Source organism: Dromiciops gliroides, chromosome 3 (genome assembly GCF_019393635.1).
Source record: "Dromiciops gliroides isolate mDroGli1 chromosome 3, mDroGli1.pri, whole genome shotgun sequence".
Lineage (NCBI taxonomy): Eukaryota > Metazoa > Chordata > Mammalia > Microbiotheria > Microbiotheriidae > Dromiciops > Dromiciops gliroides.
Genome location: NC_057863.1, coordinates 644990719 through 645018656, shown reverse-complemented (window position 1 = coordinate 645018656; position 27938 = coordinate 644990719). Strand labels below are relative to the sequence as shown.

Sequence of the window (27938 nt, the reverse complement as noted above, 5' to 3'; positions counted from 1 at the left end):
AAAAATTAATAAAAGTAAATAAATAAAATGTGATTGGGGAATATTTAACAAAACAAATAAATGCCCAGTAGAACACAGATCATGGGAATGTGCATGTGGGCTGGCAGGGATCCTCTGTTCTGTTTAGTGACCCTGATTCGTCTGCCCTGGGCAACCATCTGAAAGCCTGGGAACCTTCTGGGAAGGTGTTGACCTGAGATGACAGAGAGAGCTTCCTCCTACCTGTAACTCACTGGTCCAGCCTCTAACCCGTCCCCCTCCCACTTTATCAGTCCTCTTTCTGTATATCATGTCATTTGTTTTCATCTTCACAACAGTCCACTGAGGGTGGGGAGAGGTGCTGTTATTTTCCCCATTTTGCAGTTGAGGAAATGGAACCCAAGAGAGGTTAAGCAGCGATTTGCCAGGGACACTAGTAAGTGTGAGATTCAAATGGATGTCTTAAGGCTGACCCGCTATCTGGGGCGCCACCTAGTGGCCCAAGGGGTATGGGCCTCTTAAATTTTTCTCGTGGCAGGCTGCCCCTGCTGTGGACACACCCCTTCTTCCTGCCCTTTTCTGGAATCTTCCATATCCCATGCTTGCATTCCCCATTTGTTTTTTGGTCTCTAGGGGCTCTCCCCTGGCCAGTACTTAGTATTTCTCTGCCTGTGACACCAGAGATGGAAAATCAAGAGGTATCTGATTAAAAACCTGTTTCTTCCTTTAGAACCCATGACTTCTGGTGCCCCAGGGAGCCAGTCTCTTCTGGTTGTGGCTGAAACCCGGACATCCCCCAGATCAGCCAGGAGGGGTACAGTGCCTGAGAGTGCCTTCCTCTTCTCCTTCTGTTTATCTTTGCCTAACTCGTCACTTCCCCTCTTAGACTGTGAGCTTCCTGAGAGCAGGATCAGTGTCGTCAATTCCTCACCTTAGTTGCTGCCAGCCTCCCTTTCTTCATGTCCTCTATGGTGCTTCTTCCTTTGTTGCTAACATACGACAGCTGCCTCCTGCTCACCCTGCATCCTCTCCTCTGTCCTCTAACACTTTGCAGCCTGTGATGTCCTTGCCTTGGTAGCTGTGCCCCTCAAAAATGTCAGTTTTGGGGACTCCCGGTATGGAGGCACTCTTTCTAGCAGTGCAAGTGAACACCCGTCTTTGACTTGAAAATTAAGTCCTAGAGGTAGGATGGTACAGTAGAGAGCCTGGGATTTGAGTCAGAGGACGTGCTTGTATTGGAAAACTGCCCCACCAGTGACTTAACAAAAGGAAGGGTTCTGCTCAAAGACCTCAAGTCCCTTCCAGCCCCTGAATCTATGATCCTAAGTCATTTTGTCTCCATCTATAAAATGATGGGTTGGACTCAGTGGTCTCTGAGATCCTTTCTGCCCCTAAATCTGTGATCTGAGAAAGCTGTCTTAGGCACGTTTAAGCTAAATTAATTTTCTCAGGGCACAGAAGTGGCTATGGTAGGTTTCATACCTTCCTGGCTCCTACCAGGATCATTGACTTAGAATGACCAGGGACATCAGAGACCATCTGAGCAGTAGTAGCACTAGCAGTGAAATGTGTCTCTTTCCTCTTGGTAGAGACGTGGTAGACTACTGGAGCAGAATGGGGCATATTCTGTCCCGCAAGGCCAGTGTGTTAGCTTGTTTTACATAAATATACTGTTTTACAACATGAGATTCAGGGGTGGGAGTAGGAAGTATAGTCATTGGGAAGTAATAGCAATGTAAAAAAAAAGTAACAGATTAATAAAATACTTTTTCAAAAGAGTGGAAAAAAGAAGTAGTAAAAGAATTGTTCTTGGCCAGGTTATAAAGTTCCTATATCAATGTAGAATGTTATTGATGCTATTAAGAGTGTTAACAAGATTGAAACAAAAGTCAGATTTTAGATTTACTATTCCAGACATAAGAGGCCATGTGGGGTAGTGGTTAGTTAGCCTTAAAGACAGAAGGACCTGGGTTCAAGTCCTTGCTTCTGACACATCCTGGTGTTTGTGACCCTGGATAAGTCATTCTTCCTCTTGGTGCTCTAGGCAACCTTAGATGGAAAATGTCTTGAGGGAAAGAACCGTCTTTTGCCTGTTTTTGTCTCCCCAGTGCTTAGCACAGTGCCTGATGTGTAGTTTATTCATTGACTGACTCTTTTAAGTTGCTGTGGAGGTTCTGACCTGCATGGACAGAGGGCATGCCCTCGCCGGGGAGTTCCCTACTTAAGCCAGTACAAACACAGGTCTAGTCCTTACCGCTGTACCGAACGTCAGCATTCTGTAGGCAAACGGAGCATTTTTTACAACATGGCACCTTGGCCAACAGTTCTGCTTTGTGTATGATTCATTCTCAATACTCCAACTGTCTGTGGTTTGTCCGCAAAAGTGGACTCTTCACCAGTGCAGGTTGTGGCCCCTTTGTGCTGAGGTAGAGCATCTTTGAGTTGATGTGCCTGGAAAATTCAACCTCTGATGGGCCTCCTCAGGTGGGGAGGCTGGTGTTCTCTGGGTGACAGACATTTGGTCCGCCTGTGATCAGGTCTGTTTTCCCAGCCCTCCCAGCTTAGTCGAGTGGGAAGAGCCCAGAGCCAGGAGTCAAGGGAATGGGGTCTTCCTGGACACAGGCCTCGTTTTCTTCATCTGTTAAATGAAAAGGTTGGACTAGATAACTTTTTCACTTAATGGTCTCAAGGCCGTTCAGCTCTGACATTCCCTGTTCTAAGACTCCTTCCAACTTTGACATTCCCTGTTTTAAGGGCCCTTCCGGCTCTGACATTCCCTGTTCTAAGGACCTTCTCAGCCCTGACATTCCCTGTTCTAAGACTCCTCCCCCCGTTGACATTCCCTGTTCTAAGAGCCCTCCCCCCCGTTGACATTCCCTGTTCTAAGGGCCCTCCCCCCGTTGACATTCCCTGTTCTAAGGGCCTTCCCACCTCTGACATTCCCTGTTCTAAGGCCCTCCCACCTCTGACATTCCCTGTTTTAAAGTCCTTCCCAGCTCTGACATTGTTTTCTAAGCAGGTCTTCTAGCTCTGCTATGCACTTAATTGTTTATTGAATTAACAGGAGGAGAAAAAGAAGGGCCTCTTGGGGGGGGGGGGGCTGGAGCAGTAGTTGAGAGAACAGAGCTGGGCCTGGTTTATGCTGCGGGAGTGGGGGAAGAGAGGCCAGGCTGGCCGGACCCACCTCTCACTTCCCTTTTTTCACTGTCTCTCTCTCTTTCCCTGTAGCTGGCCCCTCCAAGGATACTCCCCAAGTCCCCAGCTGGGGGCTCAGCGTAGGCCTGGAGTGGAGACCCCTCTCCTTCCCTTCATGATTCGATAGTAGCTCAGGTAACTGGGGCAACCGGAGGGTGGGAGGGGACCAAGGACAAGTCACCCTATGCTCTCCTCATATTGGCGGTCTCTCCACTGTTACAGATTGCAACCCTTTGGGCCGTGCCTTCCTTTGTTATGATCACCCGTGCCTGGTGAAAAGCAGCACTTCTTGTGGACTGCATGTCTGTGGCATTCCCCTGCTGCTTTGGGTGGGGGGCTCTGGGGCATCCTTGGCTGTGATGCCTCCCTGTGGAGCTCTGTGGTGATAGGGGCAGAAGCATCACTAGGGGTATTCACGCTTCTCCAGGCGGGCTTTCCTCAGCCTGGGCTGCTCAGGCTCATGAGGAGCTTGGAGACGTTCACCAAGTGGGTGCAGCCTGGTCTCTTCCTCTGGCCCGACTTTTGACCAGCTGCAATGGTCAGAGGGTGGGTGGAGGGGGAGGGCAGGCTGAGGGAGGCACTTCTGGGCCAAGAGATGGTGCCCTGTACTGAGCTTGGAGGGTTTGAGGCAGTGTTGTTCAAGTGGCTGTGGGTCAGGGGATCTGGGTATGGGTCCTGCCTGTGTGACCTTAGGCGAGTCACTTGGCCCCTGTGGTCCTCAGTTTACCCATCTGTAAAATGAGAGGGTTGGACCAGACATCCTCTGGGTCCTCCTGCTTCCAGTTCCACACCCAGGGTCCTTGAGCTCAGGGATCTTCAGAGTCCCCTCGAGACTGAACTGCGCAGTGTCTGGGGATGTTCTGCCCCCTCCCCCGACTCCCAAAAGACCCCTATCCCTGCCCACCAAAGAAAAGGATTGAGTGAGCTCATCCATGGACAGCCTCTGCCCGCTTGTCCCTTTGTCCCCATCCTGGCCCTGGCAGTACTCAGGGATCCTGAGCTGAGAAAGAGGCTGGCGAGCTTGGGGCCTTCCCAGAAACGGAGGGGTGCTCAGCCAGGGCTGGAGTTGGGGGTCATTGGGCTTGGGGGGAGGGGAAGAGAGGGGGGAACCAGACTCCAGGGGAGCAGGACAGATTAGCTAAGGCTGGTGTGTATACATGCGTGCGTGTGTGTGTGTGTGTGTGTGTGTGTGTGTGCGCTGAATTTATCTGTGTGTCTTCAGATATATTTAAAGCTGCAAGGGACCCCAGAGGTCACTGGTCTCAACTCCCTCATTTTACACAGGAGGACGCTGAGGCCCAGAGAAATTAAAGTGACTTGCCCTGAGTCACAGTGCCTTTGGTAGGATTTAAACTCACATCTTCAGGTTCAAATCCAGTGCTCTTTCCCAGTGTATATATCTTGCCTTTCCTGGGTTCTGTTAGTATGTCTTCAGGGTGTGTGTGTGGGTTTGTGTGTGTCTGCCTCAGTCTCCTTCTCCTTCTGGGGATGAGGGGGTAAAGCCACAGCCTGCAGAGAAGCCTGGGGGTCCAGGCGATGAGCAAGATTATTTTGCTCAAGTCCCTCTTTGTTAAATTGGGGGTGATCATCCCTGTACCCCAGACCTCACAGTGCTTTAGAGAAGAGAGCTACAGCTCAGTGTCAGGGAGAGCCATTTACTGGCTGTGTGACCTTGGACAAGTCACATCTGTGTCTGAGCCTTAGCGTTTTCTCCTTTGTAAAATGAGTTGGTTGGACTTGATAACCTCTAAGGTGCCTTACAGAGCTGGCAGAGAGAAGAGCTGGTGATGATCGCCAGTGCCTAGATAATGCTGCAAAGTTGGCAGGGCACTTTGCAAACATTCTCTCCTTGGATCCTCACAACTCCACAAGGCAGGTGCTGCTGTTATCCCCATTGTAGAGAAAAGAAAACTGAGGCTGAGATGTTAAATAACCTCGGGTGTCTGAGGTGGGATATGAAGTCAGTTCTGACAACAAGTTCAGCAATTGATCCACTCAGCCATCAAGTGGCTAAAAAACACCCACCTGAGCTCCCCTGGCAGGGAATTGAGATGTTCTGGAGGTGATGGGATGCCTGGGACATGAAAGGTCCACCACTAAACCTCTCTCTCTCTCTCTCTCTCTCTCTCTCTCTCTCTCTCTCTCTCTCTCTCTCTCTCTCTCTCTCCCTCCCTCCCTCCCTCCTTTCCCTCCCCCCTTCCCCTTGCTCTCTCTCCCTTTCCCTGTCCAGTGGAGATGGATGATGAGGATGGGCGATGCTTGCTAGATGTGATTTGGTAAGTTATCCACATCCCCTCCTGTACTCATTGGGTGGGTGGCCCCATTCCCTCCTTTCCCTGATTTCCACTCACCATGTGCCCCTTTTTTCCTTACAGTGACCCTCAGGCCCTCAATGATTTTTTACATGGATCAGAGAAAGTAAGTCCTAGGGTTGGGGAATCTCATGGGGCTGGTGGGGAGGGGGCAGAGGACCAGCTAGACCAGCAGGCTTGTCGTCTCCCCTTCTCGGTGACATCTTTCTGAATGGCGTGGCGAGGAGCTCACTATCCTCCCTCCCCTGAATTAATGCTGCCCTTTCCCTAGAAGATGACTCATGAGTGGCTGATGGGAACAATGGGAATCCTTGCTAGGACAGACCCATGTAACTCAGGGGAGCAGCCTCCTCACTTGACCTTTGACCTTTGGCCTGGCTCGGGCGGGTGTCTTTACAGATTGACAGCGATGACCTTTTGGATAACACGGGGGAAGCCACAAGTGCCTTCTTTGAAGGGGCTGGGGTGAGTGGCCTGGGGGGAGGGTGGAAGAATGGGGAGTGGGGGGTGGGGAGCCCTGGGGAGAAAGGAAGGGGCAATGGAAAGAGGAGCAAGGGCAGCGAGAAGTGGACCAGAGGCAAGGGTGAGCGTGGAGGACGTGCCCACCACCAAAGGAAAGGATCGAAGGAGCTCGTCCATGGACAGCGTCTGGTATCCATAACCTGCTGTAGAGTTGCTGGCTCTTGTTATTATGACAAATTGAGTCCATGAGGAGAGGCCTGGTTTTAAGAAGAACCTTCTTTCATCCGCAAACCAGAGTCTTACGGGATGCAGAGGGTACAGACGCCAGACTCAGCAGCAGGAAGGCCTGAGTTCAAATCCTGCCTCACAGACGCTTACTATGAGACCCTGGGCAATCTCTCCAGGCTTTAGTTTCCTTATCTACAAGATGAGGCCTTTGGATTCCATGGCTTCTGAAGCCCCTCCCAGCCCTAAATGCGCGGTCTTCTGATCCTATTCATTTGTGGCCCTGTGACGACACAGCCTGTAGCAAATTGTCTGGAATGAGCCCACCTGTGTCCTTTCTGTATGTTCAACAAGGACACCGTCAATGGATGGATATCATGCCCATCAGACTTTACGTGGATGAGAAAGGAGGCGTAGCAGTCAGCATTTATTAAGCGCTTGCTATATTCCAGGCATTGTGCAAGGCTCTTAGCACATAAGGAGAAAATGAGTTCTCAAAGAGATTTCATTTGATTGTGCTTGATATGTACATAAATGACTATAATCAATATGAATATAAGTATGAAGTAAAAACCGAGGTGCCCACTAGCAATTGGGGGACCGAGAAAAGCTTCTTATAGAAAAATAACGCAAGTTAGAGCTGAGTCTTAGGAAGCCAAGGGTTCTAAGAGGTGGAAGTGAAGAGGGTGGACATTTTCCAGGCACAAAAAATGACCAGTGTGAAGGCATGGTGATAGGAAATAGAGTATAAATGAGGAACAGCAGAGAGGAGAGTTTGGCTGGAATTTAGAGTGCAGGAATGCAGTCATGTATAATAAGTTTGGAAAAGTAGGTTGGAGCCAGGTTGTGAAGGACTTTAACCATCAAATAGAGGAGTTTGCTTTTGATCCTCGAGGTAATAGGGAGCCACTGTAGTTTATTGAGCAGGGGAGTGACTGCTTTTAGGAAGATTACTTTGATTGCTGTATGTTGGATCAATTAGAGGCCAGAGAGACTCAAAGGAAAAAAATATCTTGAAAAGTGATTCCCTGAGTGCCTTTAAATCTGTGTCATCTCTTTAGTGTCCCTTCCTTCCTTCCTTCCTTCCTTCCTGCCTCCCTTCTATCCTTCCTTTCTTCCTGCCTCCCTTCCTTCCTTCTTTCCTCCCTCCCTCCCTCCCTCCCTCTAATCATTTTTCCCATCTTCTGAAATGCCAACTGTACTTCCTCGTATGGCACCCCAAATGTCGAGGTTCTGTTATTATTCCTAATGAGAGGAGATAGCCACAGAAACTCTGGGCAGCATCTGTTCGACTTCCTCATTGCCCTCAGAGTGTCATCTCCTGGTGTTCTCTACGTGATGTGATGGTCATGGGCTCCAGCTGACTTCACTCATGTTTGGCTGCTGAGCTTGTACCCCAGCGGGGCGCAGCCAAAAGTTGAGGTTTCTGAGCTCCTTCAATCCTTACGGTGGTGCCTGTTGGGTGACTCCTAAGCTGCTGATGGTCACAGAGTTAATATCCCTTTCCCAGTTTCCAGTGTCCATGATTTGGTCCAGTAGGTGAGGTTGGAGAGGCTTCACTCCCTCATAGCATCTTCTCTTTTTTTTTTTGCGGGGCAATGAGGGTTAAGTGACTTGCCCAGGGTCACACAGCTAGTAAGTGTCAAGTGTCAGAGGCTAGATTTGAACTCAGGTCCTCCTGACTCCAGGGCCGGTGTTCTATCCACTGCACCACCTAGCTGCCCCCATCTCCTTTTTCTTTATACCTTTTCTCATTCGGCTCTGCTTTGTGCCTTTGTTCTACTCTGATGATACAATGTGGCGGCTGGTTTGGAGGTTATTCCCTGGTGGCCAGGCTTGCACAGTATTGTATATGGAGGTCACCATATCCAGCCCCTTCCAAACTCCTGGAAGTTGTGATAGAGGAACGCAAAGCTCCCAGGCAAGCAAACAGAGCCTTTGGCTTCTTCTTGTCTCCTGACCCCAGAAGAGCATTCGCCTCTCTCCCTCTGTAATCAGAGCATCCTGGGAGGCTTCGATGTCAATCACAGCTCCCATTGCCGTATTGCACCAATCAGACCCCATGAGGTGAAGGGCATTGAATGCTGGGCTTGGAGCCAGAAAGATTTGGGTTCAAATTTGGTTTCTGACGCTTCCTAACCATGGGACCCTGGATGAATCCCTTAACCCCTCTGAGCCTCAGGTTGCCCATCTGTAAAAGGAAAATTTTTTTCTAATCCGGCCTCAGATACTTGACATTTACTAGCTGTGTGACCTTGGGCAAGTCACTTAACCCTCATTGCCCTGCCCCCCCACAAAAAAATCATGTTTTTTGTTTCTTCATCACTTTCCTTTATTATTGTTGTGTCTTTTTTCAATCGTGTCTGACTCTTTGTGACTCCATTTGGGGTTATCTTGGCAGAGATACTGGAGCGGTTTGTAATTTCCTTCTCCAGCTCATTTTATAGATGAGGAAACTAAGGTAAACAGGGTAAAGTGACTTGCCCAGGGTCACACAGCTAGTCAGGGTCTGCAGCTGGATTTGAACTTGGGAAGGTGAGTCTTCCTGATTCCATGCCCAGCATTTTATCCCCTGTACCACTTAGCTACCCTTTGCCTCTGTCCTACACATTGAGTTATCCCTCGTAGCAGTGAATGGGAAAAAAAAAAACAGGGAATAGGGGGCACATCATCTGGGGCAGCTGGTAAAGGCACTCACTATTCTGCATCCATAGGCATCCACTTCTGCAGAGAAGGAAGGCTGGTACATTTTCGCATTTCTTCTGTGGGTCCAATCTTGGTCATTATAATTACCCAGAATTCCCTTGTGTTCTCACCATAGTCTCTACATACCCTTTGCCTTACTTCACTGAACATTACGTCGTAGGAGTTTTCCTCATTCTTCTCCATAGTCCTTTCTTAGAACATAGTCAGTCCTTTCTCATCACAGTTACGCACCCCAGTTAGTTTAGCCATTTCCCAGTCTATGGGCGTCTCCTTTGTTTCTAGTCACTCACTGACTTTCTTGGAATAGACACCCAGCGGTGGGCTATCTGACTCAGAGGCAGTAGATGTTTCACTGCCATCAGACCCTTTTTTTAAAGCATTTTGCTTTCAGCTTTCTTTCCACTGGAAGCCCCTCCTTGCTCTCTGGCCCTGGGTATTTATGATCCTGGGGTGGATCAGGGAAGCCCGTGGCTGAGCAGCCGGCCAGGTTTGGGGCTGCGCAGTGAAAGGGGCGATGAGCCAACCACCCTCGAACCCAGGCTGAATTGTGGGTCCTTGAGGACAGCGGCATAGAACGCCTACAGATCTCCCAGTAAGGCCAGTGACTGTTGGAGGGAGCCCGAGGCATCGTTTGCTCCTGACATGGGGCGTAGCATCCTTTGTGACGTGCTGGGTGAGCACAAATGAGGAGACGTCCGTCATCCCTGCAGCCACCTGGAAGTGCTTGCTAGCTTCATCCTCAGTCAGTTCTATCTCCCAGTCTAGACTGTCTCTTCCCTCCTCCTGCCGTCTCGTCACTGAAGGCAGCCCTCTATCAGTAGGCAGTTATTAAGCTCTTACTGTGTACCAGGCTGTTCTAATTGCTCGGTGTACAAAGAAGGGCCTGAGTGTCTCCCATCTTTCCCCTTTGATGCTGCTCTTGTCTTCTGTGGAAACAACCGGAGGCCACCCATAGCTAAGAGTTGTCCTTAGGTTGCTTTTCATCTCTTTCCTGGGTCACTGGGGCCTAAAATCAGCAATCCAGCAGCTGACCTTCTGAGGGTGAGCTCAAGAGAATCGGAATTGTTCTGCCTGGCCCCCGAGAGGTTTGGGGCAATTCTTCTTGAAAACCTTCATTAAGAGGGGCAGCCAGGTGGTGCAGTGGATAAAGCACCAGCCCTGGATTCAGGAGGACATTTGACACTTATTAGCTGTGTGGCCCTGGGCAAGTCACTTAACTCTCATTGCCCTGCCCAAGAAAAAAAAAGAAAAGCTTCATCAAGGATTAGCGCTGGCCAAAGGGGGCTGCCCTAGACTAGGGCCTGAGGACTTTGGGTGACAGCTAGGGGGGACCTTCAGATGTGGGTTAGGCTCAGTGGTCTTTGAGATTTGTGTAACTGACCCAGGACAAGTCACTCTCTGGGCCTCATTTTCTTCAGTTGTAAAATAGGGTTCTCTGTGGTCCCTTCCAACTCTGTGGATCTTTGATCCCTAGGTGGCCATGTGGTACCGAGAAGGGAGGGAACCAGATTTTGAATCAAGGGACCTGGATTTGAATCTCACTCCTTGGGTGATTTGGGGCAGTTCCCAGGGCCACAGTCCATCAAATGAGGGGTGGGTGGGTGGGATAGAGCTCTAAGCATGTGCCTGGTGATCCTCCAGCTATCATACCATCTATTCCCTGAGCTCCTGCCAAGGGCAAATAGACGGCTCCCTGTCTACCTGTTGGGCTACAAAGCTCAGTGCTGGTTCTTGGGGCTCTTATGTCTGTGAGGGATGAGGCATCAGCCTGGCTGACTCTAGTACATAACATTTATTACATTAGCAGTGCATTATTGGGGGCGGCTAGGTGGCGCAGTGGATAAAGCACTGGCCCTGGATTCAGGAGGACCTGAGTTCAAATCCGGCCTCAGACACTTGACACTTACTAGCTGTGTGACCCTGGGCAAGTCACTTAACCCCCATTGCCCTGCAAAAAAAACCAAAAACAAACAAAAAAAAGAAGTGCATTATGGGGGGGGCAGCTAGGTGGCGCAATGGATAAGGCACTAGCCTTGGATTCAGGAGGACCTGAGTTCTAACCCAGCCTCAGACACTTACTAGCTGTGTGACCCTGGGCAAGTCACTTAAACCCCATTGCCCTGCAAAAAAAAATAAAAATAAAACCCAAGAAGTGCATTACTGGTGCAGTGGATAGAGCACCCACCCTAGAGTCAGGAGGACCCGAGTTCAAATCTAGCCTTAGACACTTGATACTTAACTAGCTGAGTGACCCTGGGCAAGTCACCTAACCCTCATTGCCCCCCCCCAAAGTGCATTATTAGAGCAGCTAGGTGGCACAGTGGATAAAGCACCAGCCCTGGATTCAGGAGGACCTGAGTTCGAAGGTGGCCTCAGACACCTGACACTTACTAGCTGTGTGAACCTGGGCAAGTCACTTAACCCTCATTGCCCCAGAAAAAAAAGTGCATTATTAGAGTGCCTCCCCCCAAAATGCAGTGTGGGGAAAAACCAACACCAACTGTGGAAATCAGGGGAGGCTTCAAGGGGGAGGTGGTGTTTGATCACTGCCCCCCCCCCACTTCCTACCATCTCCCCAAACCTGGAGCCCTCCTTTATAAGCTGAGTGGGAATTCAGCCACTGTACAGAAGCCCTGGAGGGTGCAAGGCTGGGCCAGGGCTGGGGAGCCAGTCCGGGGTCTGCTTCGTAGGCTTTTTTTGCTGGTGGCATCATGTTTTACTTAGAAGCCACCCAAGGGTACGTTCATTTGTCTTTTAATGCTTCCTGTTCACTTTTTCTTACAAGCTTGAGACAGGGATTAAGTAATAGGATACAAAATTACCCCCTACATCAGCAGCATTTCCACAGAGCAGTGACGCAGCGCAGAAATGACAGCAGCGGTGAGGCCGGCTCTGGCCTGATGCCGGGTGTGAAGGAGCTTGTGGGTGGTGGAGGGAGGCGCCTGCGGGCAGTAGGGAGCCATCAGTGGATTTTGAGCTGAGGAGTGGCCTGCGACCTGGGATGTCAGTGATGCTGGTGGTCAGTCCTTCCTGACCTAAGCCAAAAAGTTGGTGGATATGGCCCCTGGGGTGCACTTGAGTTCTAACCCGACTCTTTCTTCCTCCCCATCTCTGTCGCCTCTGCTCTGTCTTCAGCTCCATGTTCAAGAAGCTCCAGGCAACCACTTGAACCCAGAGCCCAGCCAGCCTGCAACCAGCGTGGACCTGGACTTCCTGGAGGATGACATCCTGGGCTCTCCGTCCGCCGGGGGTGGCGGCGGAGGCGGGGGCTCGGGGGGCGCCGAGCAGCCGTGCGACATCCTTCAGCAGAGCCTCCAGGAGGCCAATATCACAGAGCAGACGCTGGAAGCCGAGGCCGAGCTGGACCTGGGCCCCTTCCAGCTGCCCACTCTGCAGCCGGCGGATGGTGGTGGGGCAGGTGGGGCTGGGGGTGCGGCCGCTGGCGCCCAGGCTCTGTTCCCGGGTGGCGCTGACCTCCTTGGCCTCCAGCCGCCGGCAGTCTTGACGCATCAAGCCCTGGTGCAGCCGCCCGATGTGGTGAACGTGAACAAGGCCCTCAGCGTCCAGCCCTTCCTGCAGCCCGTCGGCCTGGGCAACGTGACCCTGCAGCCCATTCCTGGCCTTCAGGGCTTGCCCAACGGCAGTCCCGGGGGCGCCGCAGCTGCTGCCCTGGGCCTGGCGCCCATCCAGGTGGTGGGGCAGTCTGTCATGGCCCTCAACCCGCCGGCCCCCCAGCTCCTTGCCAAGCAAGTGCCCGTGGGAGGTTATCTGGCCCCGGCAGCACCGACCGAACCTGGCCCCGTGACACTGGCCTCCGCTGGGGTCTCCCCACAGGGGGCCGGCCTGGTCATTCAGAAGAACCTTTCAGCCGCCGTCGCCACCACCCTGAATGGGAACTCAGTGTTTGCTGGAGGTGGGGTGCCTGGGACAGCAGCTGCGGGCGGGGCCACAGGCCCGGGGGGCCAGCCGCTGGCGGTGGCCTCGGGCCTCGGAGCCTCTTCCCTGGTGCCAGCACCCAACGTGATCCTGCACCGTACCCCAACGCCCATCCAGCCCAAGCCGGCGGGCGTCCTGCCCCCGAAGCTCTACCAGCTCACACCCAAGCCTTTCGGCACTGCTGGCGCTACGCTCACCATCCAGGGCGAGGCAGGCAGTCTGCCCCAGCCCCCGAAGGCTCCCTCTAACCTGACCTTCATGGCTGCGGGCAAGGCGGGCCAGAATGTGGTGCTGTCTGGCTTCCCACCCACACTGCCGGCTAATGTCTTCAAGCCCCCTCCAGCCACAGTGGGCAGCACGCCAGGCACCTCGGCAGCTCCCCCACCTGGCACCCTCAGCAAGCCCATGAGCGTCCACCTCCTCAACCAGGGCAGCAGCATCGTGATTCCTGCCCAGCACATGCTCCAGGGCCAGAACCAGTTCCTTTTGCCCGGAGCCCCCACCGTCCAGCTCCCTCAGCCCATCTCGGCCTTACCTGCCAACGTGGGAGGGCAGATTTTGGCTGCCGCGGCTGCTGCCCCCCACACTGGGGGCCAACTCATTGCCAATCCGATCCTCACCAACCAGAACCTGGCGGGGCCTCTCAGCCTGGGCTCCGTGTTAGCCCCCCATGCGGGCGGCCATGGTGCCCACATCCTCTCAGCTGCGCCTATCCAGGTGGGCCAGCCCACCCTCTTCCAGATGCCTGTGTCTCTGGCTGCCAGCAGCCTGCCCACCCAGAGCCAGCCAGCTCCTGCCGGACCAACCGCCACCGCCACCGTCCTCCAGGGGGTGACGCTGCCCCCAAGTGCCGTGGCCATGCTCAACGCGGCTGAGGGCCTGGTCCAGCCTGCAACGGCCCCGGCTGGCAGCGAGGCAGCTCCCGTCCTTACCGTGCAGGCGGCCCCCCAGGTCCCTCCTGCTGCCGCCGCAGTGCCTCCTGCAGCCCCGCTGCCACTGGGCCTCCCACAGCAGCCACCACCCCCAGCCCCCCAGGCTCCGGCCCCCACACAGCCCACGACTCCCCAGCCGAGCCCCAGCTTAGCATCCAGCCCTGAGAAGATTGTCCTGGGACAGCCGGCTACCACCACAGCCGTCATCACTCAGGAGTCGATGCAGATGTTCCTGCCCCAGGTAACCAAAAGGGTTGGGGGGGGGAATGTGGTGGGGAGAGGGGAGGAGGGGGTTGGTAAAGATCCTGGGGAGATGAGCGAGAGAAGGGACGGGTGAGCAGAGTCTGGATAATGTGGCAGCAGAAAGGAGAATAAGTGGGTCATGGTCACCTCCCACCCCCACCCCGGGCAGGCGGAGAGGGGTACCTGAGGGCCGACTCTCGGTGGGGACATGCTGTGGGACAGCCCTTGGGCAGCTCTCTGCCCACTCTCTGGGCCTCCGGGGTTGGGGAAGCCTGGCTGTAGGCAGGAATTTCTGACCCTTTGGGGGCTGTTTCAGAAGGAGAGGAGCCAGCAGCCCCCGTACCTCCCGCTGCCCATGGAGGGCGCCCACCTCTCCCTGCCTCTGCCCGCCTACAGCGTCGCTGTCTCGGCCCCCGGCACCTCGAGCAGCGCTCCTGCCTCTGTCATAGTCAGCAGTGGCGCGGGCCAGCCGCAGGCCCGTGACCCCGCTCCGGGCACCCCCGACACCAAAGGAGCCGGCCTCATACCTCAGTTCCCCACCAGCCAGACTCCCCCGGCCCTGACCCCCCAGGTAGACCCCAGTCCCCCTTCAGCTCTCCCTCCCCCATCTGCAGGTGCATTCTCTTGTGGGCTTTGCTTTGCTTGGTTGGTTGGTTGGGTTTGGGGGGGTTGCTCGCTCCTTTCCCTTCTGCTTGACCCTCTGCTCTCTTGCTGCTCATACCTACCTCTCTGTTGCTTGCTTGGAAGGGAGAAGAAGCACTGGTTCACTCATTCAGCACATATTTCCTGAGGACCTACTGTGTGCTCAGCTCTGTGTTAGACCTTTGGTATATGGGGAGGAGGAGACTCACTGAATTCAGTTCACATTCGTGAAAGGCATTTAAGGGATAGAAAGACCAGGGTGAGGGCGATACTGAAATCTATGTGGAGAGAGGCATGATACAGGTACTGCTGCTGCTGGATAGGGAGTCAGATGGCCTGGGTTCGAATCTTAGCCCTGCCACTTAATAGTTGTGGGAATTTGGGCAAGCCACTTTAACCTCTCTGTGCCTCAGTTTCCTCATAAGTAAAATGAAGGTCACATGGTGTCCTTGAGCAGGCAGGGAATGAGCTCTCAGCTGGAAGGGTTAGGAAAGACTGCCCAGAGGAGGCTGAAATGTAGGCGTGAAGGCCAGGGGGCATGGGGACAGAGGGGATACTACCTGTGCAGGGGAGCCCAGTTTGGCTGGGAGGAGATTGACCCAACAGCCATAAAATTAAGGCACAGGCCCAAGGGTTCAGTGCTGGCTGCATTTATGAAGCACTTGCTGTATGCAGAGGCCAGATTGAGAGGGCCATAGAATGTCTTGTCTTGGCTGGGTGTAAGATTGCTTGTTGAATCTACCCATGATTCTGTTAAGCACCTACTGTGTGTCAGGAACTGTCTGCATATACATTGAAGGGAGCAGTCCCTACTCTCAGGAAGCTTGCTTTCTAAGGGGATGTTGAAGAGGAATGGGAGGAGGGCAGCTAGGTGGCGCAGTAGATAGAGCACCGGCCCTGGAGTCAGGAGGACCTGAGTTCAAATCCGGCCTCAGACACTTGACACTTATTAGCTGTGTGACCCTGGGCAAGTCACTTAACCCCGATTGCCTCACTCACACACAAAAAAATCAATGTGAAGAGGAATGGGAGAAGGCCAGGTGAAGGAGTCTGACCTTTTCCCCTCAAGTCATTTTGTGAACAGAGGTGTGGCCGATAGGCTTTTCATATTTGGAGACAGAGAGCCAGACAGCAATTTGTTTGAAAAAGATTTGGGGTGTTTAGTGAGAATCGGCAGCCTTCTCAAGGCCACATCAAGAGTTGTGGCCTCCAGCTGTGAGGAATGTTGGACTCCCCTGCTCAGCCTCCACCTTGACCGTTACTGTGGGTTCTAGACAAAATGCCTTCTACAGTATCAAGAATTAATTAAGTGTCGGCTATGTGCAAGGTACTGTGCTAAGCTCTGAGGGTGTAAAGCAAGGCCAAAAGACCCACCCCTGCCCTCAGGGAGCCTACATGGGGGAGATGATGTATACATGAGAAATAATGTCTCCATGGGCAGGGTCAGATGCATCAAAAGGGGCAGCAGGTTTTGGGGGGGGGGTGATGATTTCAGTTTGAGACATGTTCAGTCTGATGCCCCAAAGGGAGAAGTGACTTAGTCCAAGTCTCATGACCCAGGGATCTGGAGACCTTAGTGGACCACAAGCTAACTATGCAGCTACAGTGTACAGTGGCAGCCCTCAAAACAGAGGCTGCTGCGCGGAGAGATGGGGTGTCCAGAAAAGTCAGTCCGTCACCCAGCATTTATTAAGAAGTATGTCAGACACTGTGCTAAGTGCCAGGGGTACAAAGACAGTCAAAAAACAGTCCCTGCTCTCAAGGGGCTCCCAGTCTAATGGGAGACAACATGCAAATAGCCATGGACAGCCAAGCTAGATCCAGTATAAATGGGAGAAAATCAGCAGAGGTCCATTGAATTTGTCTAAAAGGAAGTTGTTGGTGACCCTTGTGAATGGAACCACACAGATGCCCAGCCACAAGTGTGCATGTTTACACAGGCGCACAAGCTTGCCCGGTGCTGAGCACATAGTGAGCAGGTACTCGCCAATAAATGTGTGTTGAAAGTCATGTGTAGGGGCAGCTAGGTGGTGCAGTGGATAAAGCATCGGCCCTGGATTCAGGAGGACCTGAGTTCAAAGCTGGCCTCAGACACTTGACACTTAACACTTACTAGCTGTGTGACCCTGGGCAAGTCACTTAACCCCAATTGTCTCACCAAAAAAAAAAGAGAGAGAGAAAGTCATGTGTAGATGAGTGTGTTTGGATACATGACCATAAAAACAGATCTATAGATTCACACCCGTACATTGACCCATTCAATTACTACTACTACTACTAATAATAATATCTGACATCCTCAGAGTGCTTCCCATCTATTTTCTCATTTGGTCCTCACTACAACTCCTTGAGGGTGGGTGTTAGCCCTCTCCCCAGTTTATAGATTAGAACACTGAGACTCAGCTAGGAAGTGTTAACTCTAATAAGATTAAATTTAATTGGGATCAATGTCAAATCCAGTTCCTGGGTTCCAAAGTCATACTCACAGGCACAAGACCAGAGGGGTACAGTCAGGGGCTGGTTTGTCTGAAGGAGATGAGGGAATTTTGGTCTAATGAGGGTTGGGCGGTGTGGTGGGGCAGCCCCAGCGGCCAGGAGCAGGTATTGACTTCTCTGGCCTCTGCCCTGTGCAGGCCACAACACACCAGGGGAATTAGGTTCTGTTGTGGGTGCCACAGTTTAGGGAGGATTTGTAAGTGGGAGGATGTCCTGAGGAGGTCACCCAGGATGGTGATGGGCCAGGAGCACAGCCCCTGCTGCCTGGGCATGCGCCCTTACCAGACCCAGTCACGCACACCTTGTGGCTACAAGGGGAATCGCCAGCTTTGTTTGGTTTGGTTTTTTAAAAGCCCAGTGAGTCTAACCCAGCAACCCCTCTAGGGACACATCCTGAGGCCACAGCTCTGAGTGGCCACCTGGGTCCCTGTCTTACACTCTTGGGTGGCAGATCTCTGTGCATTCCTTGAGAGGGAAGGGCCCTTCTTGGATAGATAAAACCCAGAATTCCCCAGGAACCAAGTTAGGATGGTGGAGTGGGAAGACTTGAGCTCTGGACCCGGGTTTAAATCCTGCCTATGCCTCATGTGATACTGGACAAATCACTCCCTGACTCTGGGGCTTAATGTCTTCACCTGCAAACTAGGGAGGGGAGATTCTACCTTCTGGTTGTGTATCCGATGGTCCCATAAGGCTGGGGGATGGTGCTTGGTGGCCACATTTGGGTTGGCAAAGTATAGGGGTCAGGCACATGGGCATAGGAGAGGTTGAAGACAGAACACACACAAACACACGTGAATGGGCAGCCCCTTGGTACAGACACACTGGCCAAGGCGGATGAGCTCCATCTCCTAGATCACACCCTCCAGGTGTGCACATCCATCTCCAGGCACTGAAGCATATGTTGATCAGACTTTCAGACCCGCTACTCTGTCCCATGTCTCCCCTTGACCTGGCTAGGATGGCAGGGGGAGGGGGCCAAGATCTTACTGGAGCTTAACCCCCACCCCTCTGCTGCTATCTGTTTCCCCCTGCTGTCACCTTCTCCTGTGGCCTCTACTGTTGCTGCTGCCCCCTCTCCTCCCCCTACCCACCCCTGCTTCAGGGTTCTTTCTGTTGGGGGGGGGCATAAGAGGGGCACAGGGGAAGGAAAGTGGGGGAGGGGCTGGCCTGAGGTGGAGGCAAGAGAGGGGCCCAGTCTGGCTAGAGGTGCAGGGGTGGGGCTCTGGGGATGATGCTGGGAGGGGACAAGGGAAGGCCCAGGTGTGGGCTCTTTTGGGGGGTGTACACAGAGAAGGGTGATTTCTGCCTGTTGTGGAGGGAATCCAGATTTTTTTGTTGGGTGGATGGGGCAGAGGAGGAGTCCAGGACTGACTTGGCTTTTCCCCTTCTTTGTTCAGATCTCAGCCGCTCAGCAGAAGGTCCCAGGGGCTTCTTCATCCCCATCGCTACCTCACCCACCACCACTGGGCGATAGCCCTCACCTGCCTTCCCCGCACCCTGCCCGGCCCCCCTCCAGACCCCCGTCCCGGCCCCACTCCCGCCCACCCTCACAGCCCCAGAGTGTGTCCCGGCCGCCCTCAGAGCCCCCCCTGCACCCCTGCCCACCACCTCAGCCCCTGCCAGGCCTCTTTGTCATCCAGAACCCCCTGGGCCCTTCCTCCCACGGTGCCCCTCCTCCAGCCCCTGCCACAGCCCCTACTCCCCCTCTGCGGCCCCCCTCTCAGCCACCTGAGGGCCCTGCACCCCCGCCTCCACACCTGCAGGCACAGTTAGCCACCACCACCCCCGATACCACCTCCAGGCTGCCTGCCTCGGCACCCCCTGATACCCCTCACTCAAATTCACCCCACTTCCAGCTTCAGTTTGCGCCAAGTCAAGTGCCCCTCAAGCCCCCCACCCCCACCCCAGCAGTCCACCTTGCTCCAGAGCCCCCTCCTCAGCCTCCAGCTCCCCCACCACCGAGGACCTTCCAAATGGTGCCCAACCCATTCCAGGCCCTGGCCACCCCATCGGCCCAAGCCAAGCCCCTCCTGGAGAGATTCCACCAGGTGATGGTGGGGGCATTGGCAGGGGGTGGGGGGGGGCGAGGGAGGGACCCTGCCCCCACCTCCTCATGTGACTGCGGGATCAGAAGCCGTTTGGGCCAGCCCCCTCCTTTCACTAAGGAGAAAACTGAAGCCTGGGAGGTGCCCCCCCCCCAGCCTCCCATGCAAGGATCCAGAGCCTGTTCTCATGCGGTGCCAAGGCCGACCTGCTCGCTTCTCTGTGTCCTTATACCCCTTCCCCTTTGTGCCCCAGGTGCCATCTGGGCTCATTCTCCAGGGTAAAGCTGCAGGCGCTCCGGCCACCCAGCAGACCCCCCCAAGCCTGGGTCCCCTTGCCAGCCCGGCCTCCTCCATCCTGGTCAGTGGGCAGGCCCCACCCGGAACCCAGGCCACTTCCAGTCACCCTCCTGCCCCGGCGGCCAGCACAGGTACATGGTGGGGGGAGAGTGGGGAAGAGGTGAAACTGTCTGGTGTCACTCAGATGCCAGGGGAGAGAAGTTAGAAAAAAGGAGGCCCTGCTCTAAGGGGCGATGTGGCCCCTCCCCTTATCAGGAGCCTCGGTCTGAGGGGAGAGACATGACCCAGCACATAGGGAGCCTCAAGTCTGGACCAGGGTGGGGTGGGGTGGGGGACTTGGGGGGTGCCCCTGCCCTTTGGAGACCCGTGGCGTCTCTCGCCAGAAGCGGAGGCGATGCTGGGAGCAGAGGGAGGGAGGGAGGGAGGCCTCAGCTGGGGACTGTCCCCATGCGTCCATCTGCCCGTCCCTGGGTCCTCAGCTGTCCCTTCGTTGATCTCTGCAGACAGCAAAGTGTTCGGCAGCAGCGTCCCTGCTTTGGGCGGGGCCAAAGTGGTCACAGGGCAGGGAAAGACGTCTGGCCCATCTCCGGGGCAGGTAAGAGCTGCTGAGGGATCGGCTCATTGGCCAATGGCTTGAGACCACAGTCCCGGGCGTAGAGTCAAGTGGACATGAAGGAGACAGGCCCTGGTAGAGTCAGAGGAGATGGGCAGGATGTGTTTATTGATCAAGGAAGGCTGCGACGGCTGCTTACCTTTCTCATGAAGTAATCTGAGATAGATCGGCCCCTGACACATTGGATAGGAGTCTGGAGGAGGCCTAATGGGTAGAGTCCTTGGGCCTGGTCCAGGATGGAGGAGGCCCAGCCAGCCACAGGCCCCCTAGGAAAGGTTTGAATGGAGCCCAGAAGGGCTTCTGGAAAAGCCCGGGTCTCAGGCCTTAATAAGGAGGTGTTCGATCATCCCTGGACCTTTGCCCCAGCCAGACCTCATCCGGAGTTTTAAGGGCATGGCCAGCCATGCCCTACAATGTCGTGAGGCCTACAGACCTCACCAAATCCCTTTCTGATGGAGGAACGAGGCGTGTTTAGCCTGGAGAAGAGATTTCTTAGTGAGGGAGGACAGAATTGCCATTGAGTTAGCTGAGTTTTGTCAGAAACTGCAAAGAAGAACAGTTATGCTTGGTCTGAGGGGGAGATTTCTCAGCATGTTGAGCGACCCCAAAGTAAAATGGGTATCCACTCTGAGGAATGGAGAAACCCCTTCACAGTTGGAGGCCTTCGCACATTGATCCATTGTGGACGTTATCGAGGTGTCTGCTTAGGCGCAGCTTGGATTACAGGTTCTGTTAGAGTCCCCAAGAGATGAGCCCCCCCCCACCCCTCAGAAACAGGCAAAGTAGATGGATGGTCAGGCACACGGAGACACATCTAGAAGCAGAGACCAAGGGAGATTGATGTGGGCCCAGCTATACAGATAGATGCAGAAGTAGAGATACCAACACGGGGTGAGCCCCACCTGGCCCAGCTGGGCCTCCCTCATTGCCATTCCCCCCACCCCCCAATTCTTCCCAGCCTAAGGTTGTTGCCACGAGCCCAGGGCCCAGCCCAGGCCTTCCCAAGGGGCCCCCGCAGATCCAAGTGGTGGGGAAGGGGCTCCCCCAGCTGGGGCCTAGCCCCCCTGCCCAGGTGAGATCATCTCTACCCCCACTCCCTTCTTCTCCTTGGGTGCCTGAATCTCAAAGCCCAGTGGTCCCTTCTGACCTTTGCCCTCTCTTGCCAAGCCAGGAGCACATCTCTGCCTTTCTCTTGGGGTTCCAAACCGAGCCAGTGGGGTGTGACGGGCAGTGATGAAGTGTCAGGGGGAAGAAGCAGGGAAGCTCTCAGAGCTGCCCTGGATAGACTCTCATCCTCTCTTTCCCCTCCCCTTCCCTCCAAGTATGAGAGCAAAGTAAGCAACCTGAAGAAATCTGCTACAGTGCAACCCAGCAAGGAGGCCTGGTGAGTGGGGCCGGGGCTGGGGCCCAGGGGCGGGTGATGCACGTGGAAGGCCTGCCCTCAGCTCCTCCGGGCCACCATCTCTCCCGCTTTCTCATCTTTTAGAACACGTTCCCACTAGCATTTTATTTTTCAAATTATTTTTGTCAATGCCTCGTGCTATTATTGTCATTTCCAAATATATCCCTCGTCCTCCCCTCCCCAGTAAATCTTCCTTCTAACGGATGTTAAAATGAAAGAGAAGGAACCAGTGCAGCAAAACTGACCAGCATAGCTGCCATGGCTGATGGTGTATGCAGTATCACGCACCCTGATCTCCCACCTTTGCAAAGTAGGGAGGGATTATCAGTCATTACCAGGCATTGGGCTAAGCACGGGGGGCTCTAAAAGAAAGGAAGAGAGGGTCAGTGCCCTCTAATGGAGGAGAGGGCTCTGTTTTGTCCTGCTGGTTCTGCCAGCTTCACCTTGTCTCTGTTCATCCGAGCTTTCCCAAGCTTCTCAGAATTCTTTCCCTTGGTTACTGCTGACGAGGTGACAGTTGGATTGCCCTGTGCCCAGCTGCTCACTCCCTCGCTCCCCAGTGGATGGGCAGCTCCTTTGTCTCCCGTTCTGTACTTGCACAGCTGACTCCTTTGGGGGGGTGTGGAGGGTGCCTCTCTCCCTGTCTCACGGGCCTGACCCTCTCGTCTCCAGCTTTCTGGAGCATCTTCATAGACATCAGGGCTCTGTGTTGCATCCTGACTACAAAACAGCCTTCCCCTCCTTCGAGGATGCCCTGCGCCGCCTGCTGCCCTATCACGTCTACCAGGGGGCCCTGCCCTCTCCTCACGACCACCGGAGAGGTGAGGACCTGCTGGGGCCACCCCCTCCCAGCCCCTTCCCTCCCACCCCTCTCGGGGGAAGGGCCTGCCAGGACCATCATGTCCGGGACCTCTGATTCCCACGGGTCAAAGAGGCATTTTGCTCTGGGACCCCTTTCAGCTGTAGCTCTGGGTCCCTAAGTCGCTTAGTCTCCCTGGGCCTCTGTTTCCTCGTCTGTAGGTTGAGGGAGGCCCCTTGTGGCTCAGGAGCTGGGTTCTGGTGATCCCTCTGACTTGAGATCTGGGTCCACCATAGATGTGAGGACCCTCGTGCCTCCCAGCCCACTCACAAGAATGAAAGCCCCTCGGTAGTGACACTCCCAGCCCCAGACACAAAAAGATGAGGCTAGGGGCGGCTAGGTGGCACAGTGGATAAAGCACTGGCCCTGGATTCAGGAGGACCTGAGTTTAAATCTGGCCTCAGACACTTGACACTTACTAGCTGTGTGACCCTGGGCAAGTCACTTAACCCCCATTGCCCTGCAAAAAAACAAAAACAAAACAAAACAAAAAGATGAGGCTTGGGAGGGCTGGGTGGAATGGGGCCTCTGGAAACACTGTAGGGAAGCCCACAAGAGAGGGGTGATGGAAGCACCCCAGTTGGTCTTAGGCTTGAGAACCTGAGCCCCAAGAGGCCCGCAACCCTGCCTCATGCCCTCTCACTGTATGGGAATGGAGACAGCTTAGGGTGGGTTCCCAAAAGAGGAAGAACTCTGGGGTTCTGCTGAGGGTGGGGTGGAAAGAGGAGTGAATTTGGCTTGTTATACCACTTTCTTACCTGCATGACCTTAAGTAAGTCACTTGAATTCTCTTGGCCTCACTTTTCCTAATCTGTTAAATGGTGGTTGGTTGGTTTCTGAGGTTGTGACTCGGCGCTCCTTCTCCTGACCCTTCTGAGGGTCCTCGTCCCTGGTGCTCTGTGTCTGTGGTGTTACTGAGGTCTTGGGAGTGGGGTGGGAGGAGTGGTCTGAATCCTAAGAGATTGAAGGCACTTTTTCAGACCCTCCCCCATAAGAGACCACCCCAAGTATCTCTCCCTCACCTTGTACATGAGGTGAAAGGGAGAGAGCGAGCTTGTTTCTATGCCCATCCCCTCTCTCCGGCAGTGGATGAAGAGTTCGAGACTGTTTCCACGCAGCTGCTGCGACGCACTCAGGCCATGCTGAATAAGTACCGGCTGCTTCTCCTGGAGGAGTCCCGGGTAGGCTTCCCGCCCCCCCCCCCTCCTGCCCCAGCTTCTCCCCGCCAGCCCCACAACCACCAGGACTGGAGTGGGCATTGGCATTCGAGTCTCCTGAGAGGCGAAAATTTTCCCAAGGAAATCCCCACACTCAGAATGACGCATGTCCCAGTGAACCTGGGTTCAAATCCCAAGTCTGATGCTTCCTGCCTCTGTGGCAGTGGACAAATTGATTAATCTCGGGGGCCTCAGCTTCCTCCTGGCTGGCCTCTGAGGGCCCTTGCAGCCCTGGATGGAGGATCCCTTGATTCCGCTGTTCCATAAGCCCTTCTCGTCTTGCCCAGAGTTCGGCCACCTCGGCGCTGACCCTGCGCATGCCAGCGCGGGGCAGACAGTTGGCTTGACAGTGGATCTGGCTGCTTACCTGTCAGGGAGGGGGGAGAGGGAGGAATCCCTAAGAGCTAGACCAGGTTGGGGGTGGGAGACCCAGCTTTGCTGGGAAGTGGCATTTGGCAGTAAGTTCAGCCTTGGCCGGCTCTGACGCCCTCCCCCTTATCTCCCCTAGAGGGTGAGTCCTTCTGCAGAGATGGTAATGATCGATCGTATGTTCATCCAAGAGGAGAAGACCACGCTAGCCCTGGACAAGCAGCTGGCCAAGGAGAAACCTGGTGAGGATGGCTCCTTGTCCGGGGGCCTCCACCTGGGCTCCCTGACAGGCCCATCTGTTCCCCAACTTCCCACTAGAACATGTGGGAAATGACCTCCTCTGGAGAAAAGGAAGGGCTCTCCTGCTCTTCCTGCCACCCACTCACCTCCACCACCCTCCTTGTTCTTTCTTCCTCCCTGCAATCCAAAGGGATGGGGGGCAGGTGGCCAGAAAACCACCGCAGGCCGCAGGTTCTTCTTCAGTTAATAAGCCTTGATGCTGGAGGAGGCATGAGGCTTAGACTAGACAGTACCTGCCCTCAGGTAGCTCACGGTCCAGGAAGGGGATCTAGGTTAGATGCTGAGCACACCTGATAGCATTGGGGTAGTTCCTGGGGACTGTTGACCTATTTCTCTTTTCAAAAAGTCCCAGGGAGGCAGCTAGGTGGCGCAGTGGATAGAGCACCAGCCCTAGAGTCAGGAGGACCTGAGTTCAAATCTGATCTCAGACACTTAACACTTACTAGCTGTGTGACCCTGGGCAAGTCACAACCCCAATTGCCTCACCAAAAAAAAAACTGTCCCAGGGATGGATTCCCGTGCTGCCCTGAAACTCGGGGAGAGGGGTACTCAGAAAGGGGGTGGGGAGGCAGAGCCTCCTCCTGGAGCTGGGGAAGAGGCTTCTCCCCCTATGACCCCCATTTGTCTCTCTTGCAGATGAGTACGTGTCTTCCTCCAGGCCCCATGGCCTTCCTGTCTTGGGATCAGAGACCCACAGCGGCCACCGGCTCTCCTGCACCCCAGCCCACCCCACACACTCTTCTTCCTCCTCGGGGGCCCAGACCCAGCTGCCCCCGCACCCGCCCACCAAGCTGGTAATTCGGCATGGCGGGGCAGGCGGCTCTCCTTCCGTGACCTGGGCCCGGGCTTCCTCCTCCTCCTCTTCCTCCTCCTCCTCCTCTGCGGCTTCTTCACTGGATGCAGATGAGGATACACCCCTGCCATCCCGGAGCCGCCCGCCCATCAAAACCTATGAGGCCCGGAGTCGAATAGGCCTCAAGCTGAAGATCAAGCAGGAGGCTGGACTCAGCAAGGTGGTCCACAACACGGCCTTGGACCCCATCCACCACCCCTCCCCAGGACCCAAGGGGACCGAGCCCTCGGCCCCACCGCCACCTCAGGCCCCAGCCTCTTCAGGTCAGATGAACGGGACGGTGGAGCACCCCCCTGCGCCCACGGATCGGAAGCCAGCCCCACCGGCGTCTCAGTGCCCCCGGCTGCCCCTCCGCAAGACCTACCGGGAGAACGTGGATGCCTTCAGCAGCTGCCGGGCCGGGGCCCCGCGGGCAGCCACGTCAGGGAGCCCAGCCCCGGCCCCCCTCCTAAAATCGGACGACACCACCAGTGGCCTCATCCGGGAGCTGTCCGAGGTGGAGGATGAGCTGTACCAGAGGGTAATGAAGGCTGCCCCGCTGGAGGTGGTGGCCCCTGGGGGCGGGGCCGGAACCGGGCCGGGAGGGGAGCCCACCTGGGAGGCGCCTCCCTTGCCACCGGCCAAGAGGCGCAAGTCAGAATCCCCGGATGTGGACAATGCCAGCTTCTCGAGCGACAGCCCCCAGGATGACTCTCTGACGGAGCACCTGCAGAGTGCTATCGACAGCATTCTCAACCTCCAGCAGGCAGCCCCTCAGCCCTCGGGCCGGACTGCGGGTGGCCCCACATACCCCCACCCTGCCTCCTCCGCTGCCTCCCCACCCCTGCACCGGCCCGACGGCTACCTGGGCCCCAGCCACAACGGGGGCCTGGGAGCCAGGACGTTGAATAGATAACAGCAGAGCACCTCCCCCTGCCCTTCCCTTCTCCCCCAACCCCAGCCCGCGGCCCCCTGCAGACAACCCTGAGGACACTGGGGGAGATCACTAGCCCGCTGCCCCCAGGGAGGGTCAGCTCCGGGCTCACCCCCCCCTTCCTTCCCCCAAACAACTTGCTATTTCTTTCCTAAGTTATTCGATTTATCAATACCCCGCCCCCCCCAACCTGGCTCCAGCCCCAAAACACTAAGAAAGGAGGTGGGGGGGCCGTGGAGCGAGCAAGCAAGGGCTCTGGGAGGCCCTCGGGGGCCCCCAGCACCCACAACTTTTGATCCTAGTAGGTCCTTGGGTTCGGGTTCTGCTCCAGCTCCGGGGGAGGGGAAAGGAGGGGACGCTGATTACTGCCACTGTGTGTACGTCCGTGTGTCTGTGTGTGAGAGAGCAGGGAAAGTCAAGAGTTGGGAGAGGGACCTTGGGGACCATGGAGTCCAGAGAGAGGAAAAAGGATTTATCAAGAGCCTACTACGTGCCAGGCACTGTGCAAAGTGCTCTACACATATTAGTGGATTTAGAGCTGCGAGGGACCTTCGAAGCCATCTATTTCAGTGCCCCATCATAGGGAAGGGACTTGTCCAAGGTCACACAGCGGCACGTCAGGTGTAGCCTTGGAGTAGAACTGTCCCCCAGCTTGCCAGATTACTTGCACCACTGTGCCTCCCACTGTGTCTCTTCGTGAAGGGGGCTGTCTTTTATAGCCCTCAGAGGAGCTCCGTGTGTGTGTGTGTGTGTGTGTGTGTGTGCTTATATGTGTGTGTCCATGCGTGTGTGCTTGCCTGTGTGTATGCGTGTCTATGCGTGTGTGTGCGCGCGTGCTGCCCCCACCCCACCCCCCCACCCCAAATCAGAGAGTCTCCCAAAGTCGAAGCCGACCACTCTTTATCTCCCCACCCCTTCTGCCCACCCCATTGCCGGGCTTTCAGATCTCGGAGACAAACTAGTACTGTAACATATTTTGTACTGTATTTATTGTGTATAACGATTTTTTAAGGAATCCTGTACATTTAGTATTCCCCTGTAAATTAAAGCCAGTCCTCTTTTTAAACCGGGATCCGTGCCCTGCCCTGTCTCCACTCCCTTCTTTCTGGTCTTTCCACGTTGGGGTAGGGATGGTTGGGGGCAGGGGGAGGGCCTCTCCTTTGCATCGATGACTGACAGACCCGAAGAGATGGAAACTTGAGGTAACAGAGAAAGATCAGGAAATCATTCTCATGGCTGACATTTCCATCGCATTGCAAGCTATGAATGTTTCCGTGGCATTCCGAGCCCCACTCCCCATCAGAGGAGCCCTAATCTGTACATGATCTCATATCTCTGCTTTACAGGGGAGGAAATGGGTTTAGAGATTAGGATGACTTGCCCAGAGTCACAGAGCAATTCAACAAAAGCCGAAGATACACTTGACCCGGGCAAACAACTATGCAGTGTCCAGCTGCCATGGTAGCCATCATTCCCTCTTCTTTCCCTGGAAAGAGAGAGATGGGAGGCTTCTCAGTGGTGCAGTGCATAAAGCAATGGCCCTGGATTCAGGAGGACCTGAGTTCAAAGCCAGTCTCGGACACTTGACACTTACTAGCTATGTGACCCTGGGCAAGTCACTTAACCCTCATTGCCCAATAAAAAAAGAGAGAGAAAGGGGGGTTTTTGGGTGGGGGAGAAGATCCCAAGCTTACATCAAAAATATGAGGTGGTGCAGATTGAGGGAGATTTGTTACCCTGAAAACTGAAGCTGCTGCTCTCCAAGAGCTAACCAGTTAGCTTGACTGCTTTTGGAAAATAAAAATGGTGAAGGTGCTTGATTCCAGCTATTAGGGAGGGGTGCATTGCAGCAGCAGGATCGTGGGTGTGATCATACACCCTGCTTCTGGGGGAGGCTGCTGGACCCCTGGACTTTAGGGGTTCTGGCCTACAGTTCTGA

At 54.7% G+C, this 27938-nt stretch overlaps 1 protein-coding gene across 4 annotated transcripts in view; it reads left to right on the top strand.

Moving 5' to 3' along the window:
• Positions 1-27064, top strand: part of BICRA (BRD4 interacting chromatin remodeling complex associated protein) — a 65489-nt gene extending 38425 nt beyond the window's left edge. Inside the window, exons 2-15 of one of the 4 annotated variants that reach the window (XM_043997488.1) lie at positions 3208-3309; positions 5405-5450; positions 5550-5592; positions 5886-5951; positions 12015-13988; positions 14310-14561; positions 18529-19179; positions 19430-19604; positions 19977-20068; positions 21409-21470; positions 22161-22309; positions 23434-23528; positions 24073-24175; positions 24870-27064. In XM_043997488.1, the coding sequence (XP_043853423.1) occupies positions 5410-5450; positions 5550-5592; positions 5886-5951; positions 12015-13988; positions 14310-14561; positions 18529-19179; positions 19430-19604; positions 19977-20068; positions 21409-21470; positions 22161-22309; positions 23434-23528; positions 24073-24175; positions 24870-25981 (4815 nt within the window). In that variant the 5' untranslated portion in view covers positions 3208-3309; positions 5405-5409 and the 3' untranslated portion in view covers positions 25982-27064. Of the gene's footprint in view, positions 1-3207; positions 3310-5404; positions 5451-5549; positions 5593-5885; positions 5952-12014; positions 13989-14306; positions 14562-18528; positions 19180-19429; positions 19605-19976; positions 20069-21408; positions 21471-22160; positions 22310-23433; positions 23529-24072; positions 24176-24869 lie in introns of all 4 variants that reach the window. The other 3 variants (XM_043997487.1, XM_043997489.1, XM_043997490.1) reach the window with 3 other exon arrangements.
• The last annotated feature ends 874 nt before the right edge of the window (positions 27065-27938 follow it).